Source organism: Gopherus flavomarginatus, chromosome 1 (genome assembly GCF_025201925.1).
Source record: "Gopherus flavomarginatus isolate rGopFla2 chromosome 1, rGopFla2.mat.asm, whole genome shotgun sequence".
Taxonomy (NCBI): Eukaryota; Metazoa; Chordata; order Testudines; family Testudinidae; genus Gopherus; species Gopherus flavomarginatus.
Genome location: NC_066617.1, coordinates 138188758 through 138207033, shown reverse-complemented (window position 1 = coordinate 138207033; position 18276 = coordinate 138188758). Strand labels below are relative to the sequence as shown.

Below are 18276 nucleotides of genomic sequence, written 5' to 3'. Positions count from 1 at the left end.
GAAGTTTGAAACAAATATGAGAAAAAAGTATAGCAAACAGTTATCAATGAAATGCTGAGAAATGTTCATTATAAAACTTTTTTTCTACCTTTTTACTAGGATCAACTGTCAAACTGTTTAAAAATACAGTTGGAAAAAAATGGAATAGCACAAGTGTTTATTCATTCATGCTTCCTTTGTGTATCAGATTAATCACGAAGGACAATGGAAAGAATCTAAAAAATGCTGGTTTTATAAGTTAGTCAGAAATGTGAAAAATTATAGACTATGTAAACCAATATGAATCTCTGACGCATATTAAAATAGCTATAATTTCACAGGCATTATGTAAGACATTAAGAAAATACAGATACCACATATATCACAGCAAAGGATTCTTCTGAAAAATTATGCAGCAAGTTTTAAATACCCACCCTGGAACAGACAAGATCAAAAGAAAAAATGAATCATCTCTATTTTGGGTTGCCAAATACCACAACATCACTAGCACCTTCAACTGAGTGTCGGTGCTCTTAGGAAGCTACTGTACGCCTTTATAAAGTCATGTTAGTGATTCTTCCCATAGAAATGTAGTAATCATAAAAACATACCATGTGAATATGTGGCAAATGGTACAAAAAAAAGACTGACCTTTTGCGCCACATATTAGTGAGATGGTGAGGGCATTTTATTTATTTATTTTTAGATACTGCATCATCATGGCAAATGAACTGGTTAGGTAATGTCTACAACAAAGTCTACGCACCTCCTTCCTTTAGCTAATGAAGTATACACACTCTAAAGGCAAACTCAGACTTGGTATATGTGGGTGCAATTGACTATTGACTTCAATGAAGTTATACCATGTCTGAATACGGCTTAAAATCGCTATTCAGCAGTACTGGCAATTTTCTTGTAATCTGTGCTCTAGCTTTATTAATGTACAGACCCCTCTTTCTTGGAGCCTTAGACCAATACTCCTGGCCTAAGCAAAGGAGAGAAAACATTATTAAACCTATTCCTATAAGTGCACTGAATACTAAAGGCTATATTACACAGGGAAAAATGCCTCCCAGATTGTGTAATATTCTGCAGCACTGCTACAAACCATATTGAATTCCTTGTGAAAAAAGAATGCTGAAGTCACTGTAATTTTCTGATCAATTTTCATTACTGCCATGCTGTCCTCTTCCTTAAAGACTTGAAGGGCTTACTTCTCATTTACATTAAGGCCACTTGACACTGCTCCGGCAGCATAAAGTGGCCATAAAGGGGGAGTAAATTTTGTTTATGCCCACTTTAAGGATGCTTTACAGTCTCATGGTGCATCTACACTAGTAAAAGAGGTGTATTTTTCAGCATGTGGCAGGTAATGTGGACAAAGTGGTTTTCATGTCAGCAGGTCAAAGTGAACACTAGGGGGAGCTTAGGGTGGTATAAAGGAGCAGTAATGTAAGTGAAAAGAACAGAAGTACTTGTTGCACCTTAGAGACTAACACATTTATTTGAGCATAAGCTTTTGTGGGCTACAGCCCACTTCTTTGGATGCATAGAATGGAACATACAGTGAGGAGATATATAAGTAAATGAGAATCAGGACATCAAAGTCTTAAAACAATTACATCATCTTCATCCTCTGAAAGTAACCAACATGTTCTCTCTGTTTGGAATTGTTTTAAAAAACAGTGATAGACTCTAAATGCCATGCTAAACTCCCAGAGTAGAACTATATTCAAACTTTTTCTCATTGTTACTGTAGTTGGAGATAGCATACAAAATGCCTGTGGAAAATATAATCTTGTCCGGCTGTGACCCTTTGCTAGAGGTTTCTATATGCAAGATCCAGCAGCTGATCCAGAAACTTGCACTGGGATCCTGGATGGATGATACCTAACACTAACAACTAATTAATGCAATGATTAATTAAATTCATGCCCTAAGATTTCATTAGTGTGCTGTTTACTCCCTCTTTTTAGATTAATGAAGGTGTTAAATGAGGATTGGCCTAACACTGATCCCCTGCAGTACCCAACTAGGTACGCTCCAGTTTAACATTGCCCTTTGCTTATGGTCGTTTAGCCAGTGTTCGTTACACATGATATCGTTTTTAACACTTACAATGTTAACAAGTATTACAGATTATTAACAATAAAAATGATAAACAAATCAATGTTCTAAGCTGAAAACTTACTGAGATGGAGATTTTAGTTCCCTGTGCCACTCTTAGGAGTCCGGTTAGCATCCTGTTTTTCAATGGTTGATTGCCAAAATTACTGTACGTAACCATCTGCAATATTAAAAATATTAGAGTTTTGGCCTGACCATAAAAGTGTCCATTGTATTAAGATGATGGCAGTTTCTCAAAGAGGCAGACAAAGTTCCACCCAGCAAGCCTTTAATCTATTTTATATTTACACAGAACTTGCCATTCTTCAGTATGTCAGAACAAAAAAAGGATTGTGATCTCCCATGCCTAAAGTTGGCAAAAAAATAAAAATGAAATGCCACTGTAGACCACTCTGTCCTACTGCAGTTACACAGAAGTGATGAAAAATAATTAAAAAAAAAATCAACTCTTACAGCAGACAGGGGTTTACTATAGTTACATGCTGCAGAGTTTGTATGTTGGGTGGCTCTTTTCTGCAAGATAACATAATTTCTCCCCCAAGACTTGGGTTTTGAATGCAGTCCAAATCCTCAATCTGATTTTACATGACTGTGGTCTCATTCTGATTTGTATTTGTCACCACTTTCAGTAGCAGACATTAATTCAGCAGTTTTGCTTGGAGACTGGAGAGGGAGATTAAAAGGACTAAATCTGTTAAAGGTAAAAGTACCTGCAGCTGTCTGAGATAATCATAATATTCAAATGTTAAGATTAAATAGCAGATGATGGTTACAACTGATGGAAAGATCATACAGTGTTTGCCAGTGAAATCTTTGCATTGTAAACTTCTCCAACAAACACTTCATAAAACTTTCTTCCATTCTGTCTACTTATGCATGGAAAAAATGCCCTCCTGGAACTAATCAAATTCCTCATTAAGACCCACCTCTGCTGCAATACTTGCAGTACCTACAAGATTCCATGACACTAATGGTATGTTACGTTGGGTAAAGTTGGGATAACTGTAAGCTGTGCACGTCACTAGTCTATGGACACCCCATGATGATCTTACTGTTATCTTCTTCCCTTCTTCCCTCCTATTGTTTGTTATGCTTACTTTTTGCATCTTGCTTCAAATCAGAATATAAACTCTTTGGGACTGGGACCATGCTTCTAAAGCAATGGGCCTCCGATCCTGATTGGAGCTGTTGTAACATCTACTGCACAAATAAATAATGATAATCCATTTACAACTCTATACGGTAAAACGAATATGTTAAGTGTACCGGAAAAGAGCCTATGCAGATCGCGAGGACAGGTGAAATGTGCTGTTTGTGAGAATGGCACTAAAAACATAAGCAGTTGTACTTTGTATAACTGAACTTTCCAAATGATTCAGATGTAGCTCCATGCAATCCAAGTTTGAGCTAACAAATACATGAATTATGGTGTCTGGGGGGCCATATGCAAAGAAGAAGTTTGTAAACTGTTGACCTGGAGGGCAGGGATCAGCATTCACGTTGCATTCCCCGTCAATACCTGGCCTGGCCTAGGCTAGCTAATGATTCAACCAGTGGACCAAATTCGGTGATGAATCCTGGTCACAAAACATGTCGTGAATACGCTAAGAAGACTGTTCACTCGGCACAGGTGGTAAAAAGTGCTCCAACCACTGATGCTATTGAATCCTTCCAATGACTCAGAAAAAAACCCTGTATTGTGACCTGAGTAACAAAAGTGGGCAGACAGTTAAAACTGAATGAGCCAGTTTCATCTACACCATTCCTTTTGACTATTTCCACTAGCTAACCAGCATTATTTTGACCCACTAGGATCTGTAACTCAGTACCAAAAGGGACAGACAAATCTCAAGGAATCAGCATGGACAATGGATTTTCATTAACTGGTCGGTAGAAAACATCAATCAATAAAAATCAGCAATGTTTATTTCTTAAGGGACATTCATGTCCGTAAAGGAGATGAATAATTTTGGGTTTAAATGCAAAATAAAACACAGAAAAAATTAAATAAAAATGTGTTTAACATGGCAGAAAAAACTTCCTTCACCAAATTTGTATTTTTTATGCACCACCATTTAAGGTTTTATTTATTGTAGCAAGAAAGCCCATTATATATGAAAAAGGAAACATTTGCCATTAGAACTGAGTGAGTTTTTAGATGAATAGTTTCTTCATCAAAAAATGCAGTTTCAGGTCGACCAAAACGATTCGTTAATTCAGCAATTAGTTTTGGCTGAAAAATAAAAAACACTTTTTTTTTTTTAAAAACACAAAATGTTTTGATTCAACATTTTCAAAACAAAACATTTCCACTTCATTTCAGAATGAGGCTTTGGCTTGAAATTCATAAATTCCCAGGCCAGAAAGTACCATTATGATAATGTAGTCTGACCTCCTGTATAATACAGGGCATAGAACTTCCCCAAAATAATTCCTTGAGCAGATCTTTTAGAAAAACATCCGATACTGATTTTGAAATTTACTACCCCATGATCCTTGGTAAGTAGTTCCAACAGTTAATTACTCTCACTGTTCAAAACATACACCTTATTTCCAGTTTGAATTTGTCTAGCTTCAACTTCTAGCCATTGGATCGAGTTACACCTTTCTCTGCTAAACAGAAAAGCCCATTATTAAATATTTATTCCCCATAAGGTAATCAAGTCACCCCTTAACTTTCTTTTTGTTAAGGTAAATAGATATTGTGATAGACTCACGGAACTCAAAGGAATGTTTTCTAATCCTTTAATCATTCTTGTGGCTCTTCTATGAATCGTCTCCAATTTATCAACATCCTTCTTGATTAACAGGCACCAGGACTGGACACAATATTCCAGCAGCAGTTGCACCAGTGCCAAGTATAGAGATATAATAAAATTTAGCTAGATTTATTTAAAAACAAAAATAATAGGTAAAGAACACCCCCAAAACTAAGCAAAATGAAAAAAAAATCATTTGAGGCCAAACAAAATATTTTGTTCAATCTGAAACTTGTTTTTTTTTTCCTTTTTATTTGTTTCAAACAAACAACATTTTTCCACTTCAGATGAGCTTGGAATGAAATTATTTTTGGATTTTTTGGTTCACACTCAGCTCTACTTACAGTAAAGTCAAATTAATTAATTTCAATGGCAAAATGTCTACTTATAATTAAAATTGCACTGAATAAAAGTCCATGATTCCCCAATGAGGAACTAACTTGTTATGTGAGATATCACCCATCATTTATTTACATTCATAATTATGAGCAACATTCTCATTTTTTAGTACTTGATTCTGAAATCTTACAAACGAAGGCCCCAATTCTACAATCAATAGTGCACAGGCACAGCAGTCCACCTTCATGCTCTCCACTACAGGGTTAGAGCCTAAAGGCCTGATCCAAAGCACACTGAAGTCTATGGGCAAATTTTCATTGACTTCAACCAGGCTTTCAATCAGGCACTTTAAGGGCACCATCTTTCATTCCCTACTCAGGTAGGGCTTTCACTCAGGTCAGTGGGAATTCTACCTAAGTAAGAAGTGCAGTGCTTCACCCTAAATATTTAAATGTATCCTTTCCTATAAGTCAATTACAGAAGATCCACTTTAATGAGAAAAAAGAAAAGAAAGGAGAAATATACACCACAGATGAGTTTTTACAATACAAGTGACTTCTAGACTTTTTTGTCTCAGTGTAAAAAGATGTGGTGTTTGGGGTTTTTAACATTCCTCTTCCAATGCTGGAGAATGATCTTCAGAAACAATTTTTTAAAAATGTTCAGCAGCATTCTTATGACTCAGTATTGACAGCAATGATAAATAAGAAATGTGATGATAAGATTCTAAGGCCCCCAATGCAGCAATGCACTGATCATGTACCAGGGGGATATGGGTAGATTTTCATATGTAGTTAAGTGCCTTGCTGAATCGGGGCCAAATCACAGCCTTTTTCTGTGTCAAAAATAGTAATAAATTATATGGACACATGCTGACATCTCTTGTAAACAGCCATAACAAGGCAATGTTATTATCAGCACTGCATTTGCCTAAGATGTCAATAATAGGCCACTGAAGGCTTTAAAGATGACAATATGTGCACAATTTAATATAGAGAATTTTTTCCAATGATTTTCTTATTTCTAATATTGCAAACAAGTAATAATAATTTAAAAAAATCAAATGAAGTCATCTGCAGATAGTTTCTACTAAACATTATTTTAGATCAGTCTTGACAAATGATAGAGTCCCATATTTTAAAAAGAAGAGAGATTTTGTAATTTGCAGCATACAGATCTGTAGCATCATGAATCACATGTTTTCATTGTGATTTAGATTTTCAGTTTCTTTCTCTTGCTCTGAAGTGATTGGTTCTTCTTTCAATAAAGTGCTTAATTGCTTCTGTGCACATGAGAGGAAGAGTTCCAAACTACACAGGCTACGTTGGCGGACAACTTGATCGAGCTGTTGGAAAAAACAAGAAAAAATTAATTAGCAAAAAAACTAGAAATAAATACCAAATTGTATATAAAACCATTTTGAAATCAAATGCATTGAGTACATGCAGGATTTTAATGATACAATGAAATTTAATCACATGCCCATATATCTGATTTTCCTCCAGCTAAAATGCAAAATGGCTACCCATAGTTATTCAACAGCTGTCGGTGTTTGTTAGATAATATTAAAATGTACAGATTATTAAATACTTTGGGGAATCTTACACAGACATAGTACTGTTAATGCTAGATGGTTAGTGTCTTGGTCTGGGCACTTTTAAATTGTCAGCCGAGCCACAAGGTATACACAAAAACATTACTGGGTTTGGTCCCTTGTAATGAACATCCCATTTTTGACAGACCTCCAACACATCACCTTTCCCATGCACAGTTAGCAGTTCCTAAAAAGATAATAATCAATGGTGCATTCTCTGAAGTGACTAGTCAGTATTTCCTCCAAAAGAACAATCAGATTCCAGCCAAATTACATGACAGTAAAGATTTTTTACAGTACAGTCAGATAATTTAAAATATTAAATATGGCTTAAACAATCTGTAAAAGTGTTATGAAAGTTTATTGCACCCTGAATGAATTCTGAAAGAAACAGGGGTTACAAAACTACAACCAAATAGTTATGATATTCCAGCCCGGATTTGGTTTCAAAGTCACCTGTCTCCTTCCAAAGCTGCATAATGGATAATTCCTTCCAGATTTGAGAATATACTAATGGCAATATTTGTGTCCTTGATGTAGTATTCTAGTTTCCTTGAAATACCTCTTCCTTGACAATAATGTGCCAGATCATCAAGTGGTATCAATCAGCAGAGCTTCTTTGAGCTCAGTGGAGCTATATCAGTTTATGCTAGCTGGGAATCTGAACTCAGATGTTCCACTTAAAAATTCCATTCTGAGTTTCCACCTATTTTTTAAAATGCGTTCTTTTACTGGATACCCACTGTGCATAAAATCAAAAAACTAGTGTAAATGGGTAGAACTTGATAGGTAAAAATCTTGGCTCCACTTAAATCAATTGAAACCAATTTCAAAACTTCCATGAAGCCAGGATTTCACTCCATAGTCCAAAAAGAGGTTTATTAAGAGATTGTACATGGTAGAAGAGTGATACTTAAAGGAGAAGAAAAGGGTGGGAGGAGCAGGAACTAACACAAAGATGTGAAATAAAGCACCACCATTTATATCACTGAATAATCTCCTCCTTAATATACAGTTTTAGCCATTCTATTTACCGAATCCACTAAAATTATTATTTGGGTTGTTTGTGTAAAATAACTTCTTTATAGTGAAGGACGTTCCAGACAATATCCAAAGTGCTGATCTGGGTTTGATGGTTAAAACTACTTGACCCAGCAACAACTACACAGTTTCTTAAAGATGAAAGGCTTGTTCTAATGATCCCAGAGTCTTTGAAAATTCCCACTGGTTTTGATATAAAAGACACCACTTCTACAACAAATTGAACACTACATCTAAATGCAACTGAAACCACCTGTGAACACTTCACTTTGAATTTGCTTGATGATGTATTTTTGTTGGTTAACACAGCAAAAGCAGTACAAAAATTTTTTTATTCACTCACTGTCTCTATTCTGCATGTTGCTGGATTCCCCTCCATCCAGGCTGTGGGGAACTCAATAATTCATGGCACTGAGGGCAGGGCCCGCTAAGATAAAGAAGGTGGGGCAAAGTGACACGATTTGCCCCACAGTGTTGCATTTGCCAGGACATAAATTAATGACACAGTAACATGGTTTACAAACATATTTTTGGAACTTCTGAATGTTATATTATTAGCGAACAAAATGAATAGCAGAAGCCCTATCATTTATATCTTAATTTTTTTTTACTATGAAGCAACTAACATAATAGCAGAGCAATGCTTTCAACACAATCTTCTTTTGGGCAGCCATATTTCAATTGAATTTATCTATAATAAACTCCTGGGGCTAGAGTGAGAAGTAGTAGTATAAGTCTAATGAGACATGCAAGTTATGCCACTCAAGAGAAGTAGGTAATGAAATTCAGAAGAAATCTAATTTTGTACCACATCTGGCAAACTGTGGTGCGCCAGTGAGTAAGCAAGGTTTTGAACTATAATCAGCTTTCTAACAGTCATGCAGATTTCTCATACAGCTGTAATACTAGCAAAATACCAATGAGGCCATGTGGCCCTGGCAGGCCTTAAGTGGTTAGCATCTGCAAATGGCCATGGTTTATGAAAATATATTATATGCACCACACATCTAGCACTCGTGGATTTAATTATAGCTTTCAACAAAAACCTCAGATCCTGTGGTATGTTTCAGAGTATGTATCTAGACAGTTAGCTACCCATCAGTTGCCATAATGCTATCACAAATGTCTGCAAGAGTGTTATATTCTAATAGATAACAGCTTTTCTATTTTAATACACAGTGCTATGCCAGCTCAATGGTACCGCCTAACTTGTCTTTGAAAAATATCTTTATGATTTAGTTACAATTTTGACTGAATGAACTATGATAAATGTACAGGTTGTCATGAATCTGTTCACTGATATTCCTTCTACTCTCTTGCAATGCAAACGAGACTCTTGCTGAAATACTGTTTCATACAGTGTTGTTTTTCAGCAGCTCTCAATGTCTCTCATAACCCACCCAAACTACATCCCTTTTTCCTATAAGCTACACCCGCCTCAATCTCTCCACCAGTATCGTACAACAGCTTCTACGTAATTCCTCTCATTCTGCTGCATCATGCACATCTCTAGCTACTAAGGAATGTTTTGCCATTCTCACTAGTAGTGCAGATGCCACTGCGCCACACACTGCCAGATCTGAATTTAGCTCATATTTTATAAGGGGTTTTCAAAACAGATCAGGTTCAAATTCATTTCAAAGATCTGCTGATATAGTTTGATAACACCCATTACAAACAAGCCATCAGAGGTGTGCATGTGGCTGGGCCTAGCCCAGAGCAACATAATCCCCAGGGAGCAATATGAAGGCAAGAGCTCTCACAGCTCATTCCTCTGTGGATCTGGAGGTGTCCTTTTGGTAGTCTCTATAGTTGGAACATCTTGTCCCCCTTAGCCCTTCTGAAGTCTCCTCCAAGCCTTCAAGAAGATTTGTAGAGCTCTCTTCATGGGGAAACTTGCAGTAGTTTTCTGTGCCTCTTATCTTCTCCCTTGGTTTCTCCATAGGAAGGAGAGATATAGCTCAACTTACACAGGATCATCTGATATAGCTAGCAAAGAACATTTGGGACACATTTCTCTAGAAATATCACTAGGTCCTCATACTCTGCTCCCTCTGGTAAGACATAGTTGGATAAGCTTAGTTTGAAACTCATTTTTAACAGTTTTTCCTTTACTCCATCTAAGGCCTATACTTTAATAAGGTATTTCAGCTAAACTCCCCCCCCCATCTTTTCTTTCAGCCCGACTGTGCAGATTGTTTCATGTAAACCAAAGCAGCCCTCCAGATGTGTGATCTGTGACACAATGGTGTTACCTTTCTTATCCAAGGAAGCAATCTCAAATTGTGTACTTGAAAATATATTTATTTCACAAAGTATTAATGTAAATACTTCCTGCATTGAGTGGTTTGGGTGTATCTGAGCAAACTCAGAATTCTTTGGCTTTTGAGATAGAAGCTTTGATTTTAAGAGTCTCAGGTGAATTAGCCATCTATTTGGAGATTTTTTTTGTTGGGTTCAATTGGTTAGTTATTCACCATTTTTCATAAGGAAACTTTATTGCTTGTTAAAAGTTTATGTAAACTGAGTAAAATAAGAGATCAGAAACTCAGTTGTCTCCTGTCTGCTCATTTTATGTGTTAGTTTTGCCTTCCCATTAAACATCACATTTTTAAACTCTTTCATGCTACAGTAAATGACAAAGCACTGTGTATAAACACTTAGCTTCCTCTTATAACATGAGACGCATAATGAAATGACGCTGGCTTTGAAAATGGTATATATTTCAAGTCCATTCAAGAGGAGAATATTTCCTTTAATGTAGAAATAGGCCAGGAAGAAAAAAACAACAAGCAGCATTGTTATGCAATATATTGCTTAATGAAATGTTATCCACAGTCAAACAAATTTTAATAAATAGTGCTTTCAATATCACTGTGCCTCAGCTAGCGAAATATATACGAAATGTGAAAATATGTAAGTAGATCATTTTAAATGTTGTTTTTCCAAATAGTCCTTCCTCTATATTTTTAGATTATGTTCACTTCATGGAATGATCTCATTATTTAAATAAAAATAAATGGACATCTGGCAAATTCACAGACTGAATGTGACTCATGCAAATATGATCAGTATGAATAACACCTATTTGGGCTTGAGCGTTCACCCACCCAAGAAAGCCCCAGAGTTCTAATTCTGCAGACACTGAAAAACACATGAGTTTGATGATCTGGAACTACAACAGTATGGAGCAATTTTTCCACCCATTGCCACCATGGTTAATACTGAGGAACATTTCATCTTCTGCTTACAACTGAAAACTATCAGGCACAAAGTCTCCTGGTTCTGTACAGTGCTGCCTTCTTTTAACATAGAGCTATTAGGTACTGTTTTCTCAAAATCTCTCACATTCCTTGCATTATTGTTTTGTCTGAGCACTTTTTTTTTTTTGACACTCACCAGCACCATTTTAATTGTATAAAGTTCTTTTTTCTTGAACTTCTGTGACCACATGACAATCACTTAAGAGCTAAATTCTTCTCTCTGATGTGCAAACGTGGCACTCTGAGAATTTGGCTGTAATTGTTAATAGCCATAGCAACATTGTTTCCTGACTCATCAGGTGTCATTTGCCATTGGAGTTTCCACAACAAACCACAGCCCTTCAGTTTCCAAAAATTAGCTGACTAATAGCACATTCCAAAAACATTCAGCTGCTGTTTTTTCCTTCTGTTTTAACCTTCACCCCAACTTTGAGGCCCCAATATGATTCCACAGCCTGCTGGCCAAAGATGACTGGATGGAACTCCCTGTGGAGACATCTACATCACTCTTCGACCACACATACGGGTTTGCTTTTGAGCAATGCGAGGCTTGCCCAGAGGATGAGCACGATGCCTCGGCAGAAATCCTGGCCTTGGAACCAAGCAATTGAGTTGGGAAATCAAACCTGGGGCCCACAGATGGCAGCATATAATGCTGCCACTAAGTGATTGTTCTGGCTCCAGCTGCTCTATTTTATTTGGTATTGATCCATCTTACTATTTTGCATCACTTAAAATACATAGCTTAAACCAAACTATAATTATTCTTAGCACAAAATTCTTCTTAGTGTATCTGCTTGTCATTCACTTCAAATTTACCATAAAACTGTGTGAAAATCCATATGGCTGATGTCCCAGGATGAAATTACTTTCTACTGCTTTACATAAAAATCACAGAACATGCATACTTTTAATGCTATGATCCTCCTTGCCCTTTAATACAGTTCCTGACAGGAAATATTCTCCATTGCTTTCTCTATTGAAGGCCTCCCTACCTGATTAAGAATTTCAGATTACTAAAGAACAGGAATAACCAACTATTATAGCACATACATGTTGTGTGTTTGTAGTAAGTTATATATATCAAATGCAAAATAAAATTTTAAGCCTGAACCAAAGATTACAGGTGAAATTCTGGTCCCATTGAAGTCAATGGGGCCAATTTTGCCATAGACTTTAATGGGGACAGGATTTTACCCTCAATGGTCAATAAATGCATAGTTAAGGTAGCATGTGTATCCTTAACTCTATCTTTTGCATACAATCATTGTGATAGTCTTCAAACATAACCTAAGAGATCTAATAAATGTATTTGGAAATAAGCTTTCATGGAGTGGAAAATACAGTAGAAAGATATATATATATATAAAGAGAGAGAGAGAGAGAGAGAGAGAACATGAAAAGATGGGGGTTGTCATACCAACTCTAAAGAGACAAATCAGTTAAGGTGGGCTATTATCGGCAGGAGGAAAAAAACTTTTGAAGTGGTATTCACAATGGCCCATTTCAAACAGTTCACAAGAAGATGTGAGTAACAGGTAGGGGAAAATTAGTATGGGGAAATAGTTTTAATTTGTGTAATGATCCATCCATTCCCAGTCTTTATTCAGGCCTAATTTGATGGTATCCAGTTTGCAAATTAATTCCAGTTCTGCAGTTTCTCATTGGAGTCTATTTTTGAAGTTTTTTGTTGAAGAATTGCCAATTTTAGGTCTGTAATTGAGCATCCAGGGAGGCTGAAGTGTTCTCCGACTGGTTTTTGAATGTTATAATTCTTGATGTCTGATTTGTGTCCATTTATTCTTTTGCATAGAGACAGTCCGGTTTGGCCAATGTACATGGCAGAGAGGCACTGCTGGCACATGATGGCATATATCACATTGGTAGATGTGCAGGTGAATGAGCCCCTGATAGTGTGGCTGATGTTGATTAGGTCCTATGACGGTGTCCCTTGAATAGATATGTGGACAGAGAGTTGGCAACTGGGCTTGTTGCAAGGTTAGGTTCCCGGGTTAGTGTTTTTGTTGTGTGGTGTGGTTGCTGGTGAGTATTTGCTTCAGGTTGGGGGGCTGTCTGTAAGTGAGGACTGGCCTGTCTGCCAAGGTTTGTGAGAGTGAGGGATCATCCTTCAGGATAGGTTGTATATCCTTGATGTTGTGCTGGAGAGGTTTTAGTTGGGGGCTGTAGGTTACTTACTTTGTTGGGCCTGTCTTGTAGTAGGTAACTTCTCGGTACCCTTCTGGCTCTGTCAATCTGTTTCTTCACTTCAGCAGGTGGGTACTGTAGTTGTAAGAACGCTTGACAGAGATCCTGTAGGTGTTTATCTTTGTCTGAGGGATCAGACCAAATGTGGTTGAATCTTAGAGTTTGGCTGTAGACAATGAATCGTTGAAATCTTGGTAGAATTCCTCAAAGGCCTTCTTCCCATGGGTCCAGATGATGATGATGTCATCAATGTAGCACAAGCAGAGTTGGGGCATAAGGGGATGAGAGCTGAGGAAGCGTTGTTCTAAGTCGGCCATAAAAAAGTTGACATAATGAGGGGCCATGAGGGTACCCATAGCAATCCCGCTGACTTGAAGGTATACAATTGTCCCCACATCTGAAATAGTTGTGGGTGAGGACAAACACAGGCACTGAAATCTATGACTTCAGTGGGTTTTGGATTGCACACAGGATGGTGTTATTAAACTGTTATAATCTTTGTTTATTGAATTTTATCTATTTTATTGTAATACGGACAAACATTCTTTATTGTAAGTAATGCCATATTTTGATTTTACAGTTTTGTATGAATTCATTCATCATAGCAGTAATATTTAGCTTTTATTTAAAATATATTTTTCAACCTCTCTGCTATCTACACATTGCTGTTAATTTTTTAAAAGTTGCCATTTTAAAATTAATTTTCCTTATTTGCTTTGTAGTTTCCATTATTTGAATAGCAATAAATCCAGGCAGTGCATTTTTGAGACATTCTGATTCTCCTTGGGTGGTTGAAGTCTTTGCCCTTCAGCCTTGAGCCTCACAATTCACAAAGTGTGCAGTAATCCCTTGGAAATGCACTGTCTGCTGCATCTTTTTGCTTAAGAGACTTTGCATGTACTGTACTGTGAATTGGCTATAGATGCCAAACTGTTCAGCAGAACACTATACTGAAATTGTGGATCTATAAGCACCTTTTCATATTTTGAGTTGGAGGTATCATTCCTTAACTACAAAATCAATTATAGTTGAGGAGCTTGGTACAATTTTTATAATTGTACAGGTTTTCATCATTATCCCACACTAGTGAATGAGTCTGTCATGGTGCTGAAAAGCCCTGTAGTTGGAAAAGTTCAACCATATAATTATATTCTCTACTAAAATTGTGGGCTCAGAAAGCTTTCCCACTGCATTAACATATGAACTGCTTCCCACTGATTCAACAGAAGGGCTTTTAAATAAAACCCAACAACCTAGCACATTAAATAGAGCATATGAAAAATTACTACCTTGAGGAACCTGCAAATCTATGAGTTGGATGAGAAAACAATGGACTACTTCCTCCCTTTTCTATAATGTGCAAAAACGAAAATAGATCCAGATGGCACATGTGTGTAGCAGAGTTTACTTTGCAGTTAATCCCAGAACAGGACATTTTTGTCTGTCCACCTGTGAATTTCCACTATTGATAACACTTTCTAAGTATATAAAAATAAGGTTCTTCATGGCTGTAATTCATACTGTATCTGCTACACATTAGAAAACCATCAGTGTTCAGGACTGAACTGCTTGGAAAAAAATTATGTTTAACAAATTATATTGCCATATGAAAATGTTTCTTTCTCCTTAAATAAATAATGCTGCAACTTCTAAACCTTAAGGATTTTATGCTCTGCACTTGATCAGGGAGGCCATTAAAAATAATACCATATGTTGGAGACACCTTTAAAACAGATTTGCCTAGACTGTGAAGGTGGTGGGAAAACACCCTGTGTCAACCCTCTCAGAAACTTTTCTGTCTCCCAGTTGAACACAGGAATGTAAGAAAACACTAATTTTCCTTCTTCATATAAAGAAGAAAATTTGCTTTCAATTAAGGAAGCTATATTGGGTGCACAAAGGAACTAAAATTGGTAACAACCCTGCCCAGAAGATTGCAAAAAGGGAAGAATGGGATTTACAAAAATAAACAAAAATATCCAAGCAATCGAGTCGGGGAAACATATTAGCTAGCTGTGAGGCAACCCTTTTATTTTCCATGCATAATACTTCAACTGACACAACTATCTTTTATTTTCTAGACACTAGTTCAGGAACATGGGCATTCTACAGATGAGGCAGGATTTCTGACTTAGCTTAGTTTTTGAGGGTGCAATTCAGAAGAATTACCATAGTTTATTTTAGTGAACTGATCTGGTTATAAAGAGAAACATAAAAATAATAAACAAAATATAAATATTTTAGGCATCTCTATTTATAAGAGTGAGAAGGCAGGTGAAGTAATATCTTTTAATGAACCAACTTGGAAGTTACAAGCTTTTGAACTACAGAGAGCTCTTCTTCAGGTGTGGGGACGGAAGCAGTGCCTGAGCTAAATGAGTTGGGATGGACTGTGAAGCATAAGAGCTAAGACATGTTGAAGGAGTTCACTTGAAATGAAATGGACTATAAGAATTAGTTTGTTATGCAAAAGGGGTTTAAAGTGGGCCATTGAGGGTTAGCAGGCAGGTGTGTGTTACAAAATGTTGTAATGAGCCAAGAAACCAGTGTTCCTGATGAATCAATGACTTTTAGCGTTTATCAGCATTATGAATTTACACTGCTAAGCTTGCCTTTTGAAGGAGCTGTGCAGGTTTCCTTTGAGGACTAATACTGAAAGATCAGATATGAAATGCTCGCTTTGTGAAAAAATGTTAGCCCATGTGTGAAAAGCATTTCCTTACAAATTAAGGCCTTGATCCTGCAAACATTTACACATGTATGCAAATTCACTCATAATCAAAAGGGACTATTCACCTGATTAAAAAGTTACTAACATGTGAACAGTGAACACTCAAAAAGTTCACAGATTTTTGAGACAGTCCCTATACCAGGGGTAGGCAACTTATGGCACGCGTGCCGAAGGCGGCACACAAGCTTATTTTCAGGGGCACTCACACTGCCTGGGTCCTGGCCACTAGTCTGGGGGGCTCTGCATCTTAATTTAATTTTAAATTAAGCTTCTTAAACATTTTTAAAACCTTATTTACTTACATACAACAATAGTTTAGTTATATATTATAGACTTATAGAAAGAGATCTTCTAAAAACGTTAAAATGTATTACTGGCACGTGAAACCTTAAATTAGAGTGAATAAATGAAGTCTCGGCACACCACTTCTGAAAGGCTGCCGACCCCTGCCCTATACCTTAAAACCGGAAATACCACTAGAAGCAGTAATACCTATACTATAGAACTGCAGTGCGAGCCCCACTCTTGGTTTTTACAGGATCATAGTCTAATGTCCAACACATAGAGTTACTAGGCATCCGATTTTTGATCGGAAAGCCCAGTCGAAAAGAGACCCTGGTGGTTCTGTTAAAAGTCCGGCTGGCGGTGAAGCAGAGTTAAGGCAGACTCCCTGCCTGCCCTGGTTCTGCATGGCTCCTGGCAGTGGCCGGCATGTCCGGATCCTAGATGCAGGGACAGCCATGGGGACTCTGTGTGCAGCCTCTGCCCTGAATGCCAGTTCCACAGCTCCTATTGGCCAGGAACCACAGCCAATGGGAGCTGCTGGGACAGTGCCTGGAGGTGTGAGCAGTACACATAGCCCTCTGACCCCCTGCCTAGTGAGTGTAGGGACATGCCAGCCGCTTCCAGGAGCCGCGTGGACAGAGGGTGGGCAGGGAGCCTGCCTTAGCCCCACTGTGCTGCTGACTGGGAGCTGCCTGTGGTAAGCACCACCCAGACGGAGCCTGCATCCCAACCTGCTGCCCCAGCCATCCTGCACCTTAACTCCCTCTCAGACCCCGCACCCTCCTGCCCCATCTGAGCCCTCACTTGCACCAAAACTCCCTCCAGGAGCCTGCATCCCACAGCCCCTCCTGAATGCCAACCTCCCCCACCGCACAGCCCCCTCCTGCACCCCAAACCCCTCATCCCTGGCCATAGCACGGAGACGCACCCCCAGCTGGAGCCCTCACCCCCCTCCTACACCCCAGCCCCTTGCCCCAGCCTGGTGAAAGTGAGTGCAGGTGGGGGAGAGCAAGCGATGGAGGGAGAGGCGATGGCACGAGCAGGGCCTTGGAGAAGGGCGGGGGACGGGCAGAGCCTGAGAAGGGGATGGGGCAAAGGTGTTCCGTTTTTTGTAATTAGAAAGTTGGCAATCTTACCACATATGAAAATGTTGACCAAAAGTAGCATGATCTTATATCAATTTTCTTTAATTTTAAATCAGACATTAAAGCTCTGATTGCATGAGATAAATTAACACAGAAAAAAGAAACGATCATGCATTTTAAGAGTTTTTGTCGCTACAAATCAGAAGCAACACATTGGTTTTCTAATAGGTCAATGTAATTTCCTTTCCAGTTGTTGTTCAAATTCTTATCTATCCTTTCTTTTATCAATGCTGCAAATCCAGCCAATTTTCTCTACAATATATGACTGTACTGAAGTGTTTTTTTCAGCCTCCTACGATATATAAACAAAATTAATTAGCTTGACTGTGACTGTTTTGAGAAATTATTATTCTCTAGGGTCCTGATCCTACACCACTGAAGTCAATGGAAGCTTTGACATTGACTTCAAGGGGACAGGATCCTTGAAAATGTGATCCAGCAAGCATTGGCAAAGATAGAGTTCCTGTGCACAGAAAGTTATACATACTGTAACTTTTACATATACATAGAGAAATTCTATTTTATGTCTATACAAGACATTTGTGTAACTTCTAAAAAGCAGGGCTCATACAACAGTCTACAGCATTCTCCAGCTTTCAGAGAGATAGACCATCCTCGGATATTCAGGTGTTTTGGGGGATGGCACAGGAAAGACAGGGACGACATTATTGTAATTTATACTTAAAATAGCAAAACTAAGTAGTAGAAACATACCACTAGCCCTGCCTCCTCAATTATTTGAATCATAAAACATATGGTAAAGACGGAAAGCAACAAATAGAGAACACTCACTCTATAATATTATCTT

At 37.8% G+C, this 18276-nt stretch overlaps 1 protein-coding gene across 2 annotated transcripts in view; it reads right to left on the bottom strand.

Moving 5' to 3' along the window:
- Positions 1-455: 455 nt before the first annotated feature.
- The window catches only part of CCDC91 (coiled-coil domain containing 91), a 335613-nt gene continuing 317792 nt past the window's right edge, over positions 456-18276 (bottom strand). For both annotated transcript variants that reach the window (XM_050966037.1, XM_050966045.1), the window contains exon 13: positions 456-6549. In XM_050966037.1, coding sequence (XP_050821994.1) covers positions 6397-6549 — 153 coding nt within the window. In that variant the 3' untranslated portion in view covers positions 456-6396. The remainder of the gene's footprint in view (positions 6550-18276) is intronic.